The sequence below is a fragment of the Etheostoma spectabile genome, chromosome 2, assembly GCF_008692095.1.
Source record: "Etheostoma spectabile isolate EspeVRDwgs_2016 chromosome 2, UIUC_Espe_1.0, whole genome shotgun sequence".
Classification (NCBI taxonomy): Eukaryota; Metazoa; Chordata; class Actinopteri; order Perciformes; family Percidae; genus Etheostoma; species Etheostoma spectabile.
Window position 1 is genome coordinate 13,869,288 of NC_045734.1, and position 9,874 is coordinate 13,879,161.

Here is a 9,874-nt window from a genome sequence, read left to right on the forward strand (position 1 = left end):
ATATATATATATATATATATATATATATATATATATATATAAATAAATATGTTTATATTTTATTTTTTTTAAGAAATGGTTATATATGTTTTAGCATCTCTTCAACACTGCTTTCTTGCATTGTTTTTTGCAAGTACAGAAGTACAACAAAGCTTGTCTAGCTGCCACCAACATCTCTTGGCTGGTTACTTTTCCCCATCTGTCTGGCTATTACAAATTTGAAGAGCTCCCTCCACATCCTCTTTGTAAATTTGAATTGATGAACCCTAGCACATTATGCTGTGCAGTGGACCATCAACCCCTAAATCTGTAAACCAAGAAAAAAAAATGGTAAAAGGTACCCTGTGGAGTTTTTGACTGTGGGTGGAGCTAAGGAGCAATGTTTTTACATGCGAGTCCCTGTTTGGTTTACTAGTGGACAGTTTGCAGTGATAACGCACAAAAAAGAAGTTACAATGAGCTGAAGCCAAGAAACAAGAAGACTGTAAGTGAATAAATATGGATGTTAACAATGCAGGACTAAAACAATGAACAAAAAATGCATTCAAAACAATTGTCAGACTTCATGGACAAACACCCCTTTTTTTAAAATACACTGACTGATTTTATTGGCTCCGAAATCAAACTGCCTTGATGCTTAAGTTCCTAACAAAGTCTTGACTTTGGAGCATTAACAGAGGACATTGTGAGGACAACACAGACTTTCAGCTCTTACAAATGACCAGTTTAAATGCATGCAGTGTGCCAAAGAAGGGATGATTGCCATGTGTCTATTGATGCATGTCATGACTATCTATCACATTCACTCTCATCTCTTTCATCTCTCTCACACACACACACAACACACACACACACACACACACACACACACACACACACACACACACACTTTATATAAAGCCTACCTTGTAAAGGGAGATCTAGTCCTGCCTGCATCCTGTCCTGGAGAGAGCCTGCCATTGCTTTGGCATTCTTTCGCTCCGTCATTATCTGGAGGAGAGTCAGAGGAGAGAGAGAGAGAGAGAGAGAGAGAGAGGAGAGGGAGAGAGAGAGAGAGAGAGAGAGAGCGCGAAAGGGAAGCAAAAGCAGATACAGAAGTATGAGGAAATGGTGTGTAGAAAAAGAGAAGAATTGGTATACCGTGGCAGAGACACATGGGAGGAGGGTGAAGTGGAAATGATAAAAAATGTGTAAAATGAAAGAGGATAAGAGTCACAAAAAAGCTCAGGTAAACCTTGAGCAGTTTCACCCGATACTGTACTAGGGAGCGCGCATGCAGTATATATATATATATATATATACACTGTATAACGTACGTATTTATATATATATATATATATATATATATACACATACAGACATACATACATACATACATACATACATACATACAGGATATATACACATATATACATACACATATATACATATATACATACATATATATACACATATATACATACATATATACACATACATACATACATATATGCATATATATACAAACATTTTTTTTTATATATATATATATATATATACATATTTTTGAGTTTGAGCTTTATCTGAATCTATTTGCCAAATTCAAACTTGGCCTCGTGCCTCCAGCCCCCCTCCTCCCGCCTGAACCACTTACCCGGGAGCAGATCTCATGCAGGCTTGTGGCGATGGCTTTGGCTGGCGTGTCACAGCGGAACACATGACATTTTAGGATCCTGGTTTTTTATCCCGCGCACATATGCAAAGTCCCTGGGAAGAGGGAAAACACAGGGTCAATAAAAACACCACAGAGGGAGATGAGATGAGAAAAAGATTTGTTGGGCTAGTTTCAGTCCTACTCAGAGACAAAAACAATCTAAAGAATTTGTGGTGGTGTGTGTGTGTGTGTGTTGTGTGTGTGTGGTGTGTGTGTGGTGTTGTGTGTGTGTGTGTTGTGTGTGTGTGGTGTAAATCTGGGGTTTGAGACAGACAGCTATTGGAGACAGATGAGAGATGAACTGACCTTTTCATTCTGATGAATACATCACGCACCACCACACAACACACCCCACACACCCGCACAAACACACGCGCACACACAAGCGCACACCACAAGCACACACAACACACCACACACACACACACACACACACACACACACACACCACACACACACACACACACACACACACACACACACCAACACACACACACACAACAAACCACACACACACACACCACACAACACAACACACACACCACACACACGTAAATGGACAATAAAGATCAAAGCAGTGTGATGCAAGAGAGAGTTAAATGAGTGACAGCAGGAAAGAACTTTCCCCTAGGGCCAGTGGCGTACAAAACTATGTTGACCACTGAATAGAAGGAATGAAAAGAAGAAGGACAAGAGATTGGGGAGAGAGGAAGAAAGATGTAGCTGCAACAAATAAACCACTACAGCACACACGCGTTGATTTACGTCATTCACATAAAATCAATCTAAATAACTTCCTTCAAGCTGTGTGCTTCAATATGCCATGCAATAGGAAACACGGGCCTGAGGGTTAACAAGATTTCTGAGCCCAGCCCCTCAGGGAAAACTCTTCGGAAAATATTCCTCTGTGTGTGTGTGTGTGTGTTTGTGTGTGTGTGTGTGTGTGTGTGGTGTGTGTGTGTTTTTATCCTTTAAAAAAGCTTGTAGACAGACAAGGACAGGGGAGGTCACCATTCACTTCCTACATCTGTGGATGTGCGTGCACAATGCTACAGTACATCAAGAGCCACTTTACAGACGAGAAAAATGAGACTCAGAGGAAATTAAACAATAAAGGAATGGCGGAGATGATGGAGAGATTCTGTAGGAGGGATGAAAGGAAGGTTGTGTTTACCTCTCTCTGGGTCCAGAAGCAAGGGGGAAAGGAAGCCAGTTAGTAGAAATAAAGAGAAAAAAAAATCTTCAAACCAACTACCTACAAGAGGCCAAAAGTGGCAAACAGGCACTCAAACACAACACACACACACACACACACACACACACACACACACACACACACACACACACACACCACCACACCACACACACACACACACACACACACAATAAGTTCCCTACTAAATATTCTCTACACACTACTTCCCAAAAAAGCATCAAGAAAGTGCAGAAATTGGTGTGGGTGTGGTTAGGGTTTTGTGATGTGTGTTGGGTGTGTGTGTGTGTGTGTGTGTGTGTGTGTGGCACAGGTCAAAGCAGCATTACAGGTCATACATAACCTCAAAGTAGAAACTGAATAAGATATGAAGAAAAAGAGAGGATGGGCACAATTAGTTTTAATTGGTGGCTGCTGGTTTTTGTTTCCTAAAACAAATAAAAGAAATTGTCTGTGAGTTTCTAAAAGCCACATAAAAAAAGAAGTTACTGAGAGGGGAGTGAGTAAGAGTAAGGAATATAACGAGAGAAAAGTGAAATACTGGGAGAGTAAATTGGAAGTGAACTGCAGCAATGTACATGATGAAGATAAAAGCAAAAAGACGAGGGCTGAATAAAACACCCAGATGAAGAATAAAGATATAAGTCAGAAGAAAGGCGAGGGAGAGGGAAAGCGAGAGGGGGAAAAGGGAGTGATATCTCGTTTTGAATATAATCTTATCATCAAGCCGACGCCCCTGAAAATGTCAAGGTTGCTGTGAGAATCTGTAATCTCTTTGACGATAATGAGTTTCATGGCACATGGAGAGAGGGGGAGGCACTGGGGTACCATTCCTATACTGACACAACCACTCCAATCTTTCACAGGATATAATAGTGGGTGTGACACAGAGAGTGATAGAGGGAAAATCCTTACTCTAACCAGGTTCCATCATGAAACCAAACAGTCCAACAACCCATTAATAAATAAAAAACCTGGGCAAAGACCTGCAGCAAATTACTGCATACAGCTACTGCTATTTTTGCATTCACATCTGAAGTATCTGAACTATAAACTGTGGAGTGGACTTTGGATACACATTTCCTACGATGAATAAAGCTGTTTTAGTCATAAAGTGCTGCATGTTTCATTGTTTGGGCTTCTCAGCATTGCAAATAAATACTTTTACTAACACAAGCTTCAGATTAACATTTACAACTCCTTTATTATGGTGTCTCTTTGTAATTATTGCAAGCAAACCACCACATACACACCCACATCTGATTTTTACACACCTGTAAAATTGTGACATGCACACCTCATACTTGCTCTACAAATTGACCCAAACTACCTGCTCGGCAACATCCCCTACAGACTGAGGCCTAATCATTCAGCTTATCTATCTTTTTCTGTTACTTTATAATAAAACAAAACAGCAGAAATCATAGTTCCAAAAGATACCTGAGTAAATGTAAAGGAATAAAAATATACTCACAGCTGTTTCTTTTTCTATTTTGACAGGTAATCCTGCGACAGGACTGTCTGTAGACACTCACATCATCTATTCTTGGTGATACTGCAGGCGTGCACACACTCCTCAACCTGTCCGCTCCACACCCAGTGAGCACTAACTATACCTCCCCCTCTGGCAGCTTCATTCCCCTCTTTCTTACCAAAACCCCTCTCTCCTCCCCTCTTTCCAACTACCTCCTCCTCCTCCTCCTCCTCCCTGTGCTGCAGCTGAGGTATTCCCACTGCTCTGACTATACTGCTATATGTGGATGTGGCTGGTAGAAATATACTCAGAAAACACACGTTCCTTTTATCAGGGTGATCTCATACATATACTGTAAAAAAAACGCCACTGCGTGTGTCGTCTGTGTGTGTGTGTAGAATTCTGCAGTTCTGCATATGCTAAGAGCTTTTAGCCTAGCCTCTTTCCCTGAGTGCACTCCTTGCTTGTGTGTGTGTGTGTGTGTGTGTGTGTTGTGTGTGCATACATGTGCCAGATCGAATTATACAGCAGCTACTGACCTCTCCAGTCCACATCACCCGGCTGTGCCTGATAACCTACATTCGATTTATTCTCATGCATGCAGCAGCAGCAGCGGTGCAGAGCGCCCTTTACTGGTCGCCCAGCAGCACCACCACACTGTGTTTGTGAATTTGTCTTTGAGCTAAGCTGAGGTGAAAGCAAGGGACGAGCAGTCGGGTGGGATTTGTGGTGAAACAGAATAAAGGCAATTCTCACTCTCATCCTCTCCTTTATACTGATGAATTAATCTTTCATTAGCATCCCTTCATCATCAATCATTAACTCCTCTCTCAGTGCTGCCTGTCACCTCACCACACAAGTCTGCTGCCCTCAATTGTTACCCTGACCTTTTACTGAGTGTGTGTGATGTACCATTGACCTCATTTACATTAGTGACTAGTCGATCAATTAAAGTACTTAAACCTAAACAACAAAAGCCTCAATGATTCATTACCCAGATGACTGGTTAATACCACTCTCAGAATATTTACACTTCAGAAATGCTGAAGATGATTTAGAGCATGGCATGCATTTCGAGAAAACCACAACATGACATCTCACACAATGATAATAAATTGTGAAGACAAGCGAAAGAGGATTATTCAATATTTAAAGGGGAAAAAAGCAATGGTTGCCATGATGACTAACCTGCCATTGTCCCGGCCAACACCCCAGACCCGGATACTTGCGATTGGCTGAGAGTGAAGCACACTGCGGTCCATGGGGTCGACCAGGTTCAACATATTATTCTCCAGCACCAGGTACATGTCCTTCCCCTGAAAACACACACACACACACACACACACACACACACACACACACACACACACCACACACACACAATGAGATCTTTGAACTTTAGATCTCTCACAAAGACCTCAAAAAAAAATACTGCAGCTCAGAAAAAAAAAAGTAATTTATAGGTGCTTTCTTTTACTTGCTTAGTACATCTCCTGTGTGTGGCATGTGTGTGTTGGTATGTGCGTCTCTGAATAATGATCAAACCTTAAAAAGACAGGGGGTGGGAGAAAGGTTATTGAACGAAGATGAAGCTCTCTCTCTCTCTCTCTCTCATCTCTCTCTCCTCTCTCTCTCTCTCTCCTCTCCTCTCTCTCTCTTCTCTCTCCTCTCTCTCTCCCTCTCCTCTCTCTTCTCTCCTTCTCTCTCTCTCTCTCTCTCCTCCTCTCCTCTCCTCTCTCTCTCTCCCACTCATCCATACTCTCGCATCTCTCTCTCTCTCGCTCTCCTCCTGTCCCTCGCCTCTCCATACATCCCGCTCTCCTCTCCTCGCTCTTCCTCCGCCATCTCTCCACTCCAACCCTCCTCGCCTCCCCCTTCTCTACCGCGCACCCCTTCCTCCTCCTCGATCGTCGCGTCCTCTCTCATCTCTTCTCTCTCTCTCTCTCTCTCTCTCTCTCTCTCTCTCTGTTCTGTCGCTTCAAATTAAACACAACCACCACAAAGAGAGGGAAAGACCTCATAACATTGCTTCACTTGCCTCTCTTAATCTCCCCTCCTCCATGCATCTTGACATACATTTCAGGAGACTGTTGCCCTGACTAACTTCTGTTGCTCTTTACTTTTTCCCGCCCTTACCTTTTAATTCATCTTGCTGGCTTTCTACAAACACTCCTCACCTAAAAAAAATTGTCATCCTTTATTTTACGGCCAAAACAATACACATGAACACACACACACACACACATACCTCTCCCCAGATGCCAACAGTGTCTCGGATGTCATTCTTGCAGTAGGACAGCTGTCGGATGCAGTTGTTAACTGCAACACTGCTCTTTCCAGGAGCCAAGTCCTCCTCAGCCATTTCCACCCATCCAAGAGAGCGCACTGCAAAACACTGGAGGACACACCAAGTCATGCTACTGTTACAAATACAGTACTGTACAGAACTTACAGACATATGACAACTTATTGCACACTGACCAGTAGGTTTTTGTTATTGTCTTTAATAAGGGTTAATGGTCATTCCTTTGCACAACTTTAACACTACTGTGTTTAAAAACTGGGATTTTAAACTGGCGGGATTCTGAGAGTAGAGCTCCACAAAGACAAAAACCTAGATAAACAGATGCAAACAACAAAGCATGTTGGTACATAAAAAGAGAAGAGAGAGATCCATCCATCTGATCTCATCAAGTATTCATTTAAATTCAGCAGTCCACCCAGAAAGTACTTTGCAGATGCAGACCGCAGAGATCCATGATGAAAGAGATCAAAGAGGGAAAGACAGACAGCAAATAAAGGGAGTCACCATCACACCAACCAGTGGCATCGTGGTTTGTTGCGGGGGAAACATGCTCAAGTGTTGCTCAAATGCTTATATCAAACTGATTGAAATATCCATGCACATATAAATGCATGAAGTATGTCTTTATAAGGAGATGTACTTTATACTAATATTCCATGTAGGAAAATGGCCCCTGTGTGTGTACTACAGTTATCTAGTCAGTTTTCTGGACTTTGATAGAGAGAAATTGTTGTGAAGTGAGATCTTGTTTGTATTTCCTTCTTTATTTTGTAGAAAAGGGGCCGTTCCAATCTTGATACTACAATAGGCCATTTGCTGGAAGTGTGTGTCAGAGTGTGTTATGGACCAGATGCCTTGACTGTCTGTCTTTGTTTCTGGTATTCATCACAATGTCACTGTTGCTAAGGACATTTGCCAGACAAACACGCAGAGAGAAACAGACAATAGACTAATAGTTAAATCAGCACCGCGTCATCAAGCTGAAGGTTGACTTTAAACTCTAATCTGCGTTGCTTTTGATCTACTCGGCTATCTGTCAGAACCTTTATAAGAATGACTGTGTATCAGATCAGATCAGATAAATAATTAATCTATTTTTCTGTTTAAATAGTTGGATTCTAATTTAATTTACACCTTGCGCTGACATTTGCTGTTGTCAACCCAATGGGGATGGCATTCTAATGACTAACATGTCTCATAAGGATTATATTTATTATATCCATTATTATTATTTTTTTTTTAAATGTCTCATTTGAATTTACGCTTTGAATGCTACTTGGTAATTAATGCACTAATTTGCAACATTGAATTGTAGTTCTTAGTCTCACCACTTGGAGGCAGTCTTGTTTAAATTTCTCTTCACTCAGATGAACTGTGATCAACATGAACACCACCGGTAAACAACCTGGCTTAGGAAGTCAACAGACTAAAACATACAAATAATTTCACAGCAAAAAGCTACGTGTGCTGGAAATGTGCATGATATTCCACAGTGTTTAAAAGTAAGATTTGATCATCATAAATATAAGCAACCTTAGGTTCCGCAAAAGATAACAATCCATTAATACAAGTATTCTGCCAGCCCATCTAAAATATCTATAGTTTTTTACTGTTTAAATAAAAGGAACACAAAAGGTCACAATGCAAAAGGCTGCTTGTCTGAAACAAACATGTCTAAAATGAACTTTCACCTAGCATTCAGAAATTTAAAATGTACTGTATTAACAGACACATTACAACAGCTGTAAAAAATTGTGCTTTGTGTCTTAAACCAAATATTACAAAAACAGACATGTATTATGCAGACATTGCAAAGAGGTCAAGTTTAAGAAAAGGATCCTTACTTTTGTTGCTGGGTCACCGTTGACATTGCCAGACTCTTCTTCCTCCACTGTTGGACGGTTCCTAAAAAAAATAAAAATGTACGATGTAGTTATACGATTAGCAGTGTGCTAATATTGCAACCATTAGCTGCTTTATTAATATGGTTCCTGTCCTCCTGTGTGTTAAGGCTACAGGCAGTCATTACACTAATAGAAAACATGGAGCCATTTCCTGAGTAGAAAGACTAACATCCGGCTTTGTCTGACTAACTCTAACTCCGATTAAATATATGATTAAAGAAACTGACTAGACAAAACAAAGGGAGAGATAGACAGAGATGCAGTTGAGTAGCACAGAGACACAGAGAGCAAAATATGTTTGATAACGTATTGCAAGTCTATTGGTTTGCAAAGATTCATGCACAGAGGTAGTTTGATTTTTGTATCTGCTTGTGTCTGTCTGTCGGGTATTTCACCTTAGCTTGAGTGATGCGTAGCGAAGCGTAGCACCCTCAAACTCCTTCAGACTGGGGTCAGGGTTCACTGTGGCAGCTTGCAGGTCCTGTTGCACACAGGTGACATTATCAGAGTGTACAAAATGACACCAAAATAAAAACTACATCTTTGGCCAACAGGCAATATCCTTAAAGCCTCTTTCACAAATGTAACCCGTAGTACTGTCTAGTAGGTAGGTAAGTAGTAGGTAGTAGGTAGGTAGTAAGTAGGTCTCCTATATGAAGTAATAGTATATGTAAAATATAAAAGTATACAGTATATGAATAGTCTGATCCCACAAGACATGACCACTCCAGATAGATAAGAGCCTTGTCGTTTATTTTTATAGTGGTAAAGCAGTTGAAAGTGATCCAGCTGTATTTGATGTGATATCCTTTTATTAATGCAAGAGGATATTTAATTCATATTATTTCATGTCCACTTATTTAAACTTAATTTTCTGACAACATAGCTTGTGAATGCAGTTCTGTGCTTTTGTTCCAACAAGAGCTGTGGCATATGTACATAAATCGTACCGCTACACTGCCTGAGCACCTTAAATAAAAATCAGATTGGCTCCTGTTCTAAAAGCAATATGTAAAACTGCCATAATATTCACGGATTACAGGCCATGTGGGAGAGGTACTAAAAAGACACAAGACGCAGGAAGAAACCAAATGTAAATTTTTGACCCCATACAGTATTTGCCAGCATGCATCCAACTGTGGGCGGAATGGCCTTGCTGGATGGAGAAATGGCGTTGGTATGTTATGTGTAATGGGGCATGCTGCATCAAGGACAGAAAGTAAACATATAGCATGTACACACACACACACACACACACACACACACACACACACACACACACACA

General features: G+C 40.9%; 1 protein-coding gene across 1 annotated transcript in view; it reads right to left on the reverse strand.

Annotated features, from left to right (window-relative positions):
* The window catches only part of apbb2b (amyloid beta (A4) precursor protein-binding, family B, member 2b), a 46,831-nt gene that overhangs the window by 6,303 nt on the left and 30,654 nt on the right, over positions 1-9,874 (reverse strand). Inside the window, 8 exon segments of the mRNA XM_032531341.1 lie at positions 906-990; positions 1,634-1,718; positions 1,720-1,746; positions 2,868-2,873; positions 5,569-5,696; positions 6,629-6,775; positions 8,530-8,590; positions 8,985-9,070. Coding sequence (XP_032387232.1) covers positions 906-990; positions 1,634-1,718; positions 1,720-1,746; positions 2,868-2,873; positions 5,569-5,696; positions 6,629-6,775; positions 8,530-8,590; positions 8,985-9,070 — 625 coding nt within the window.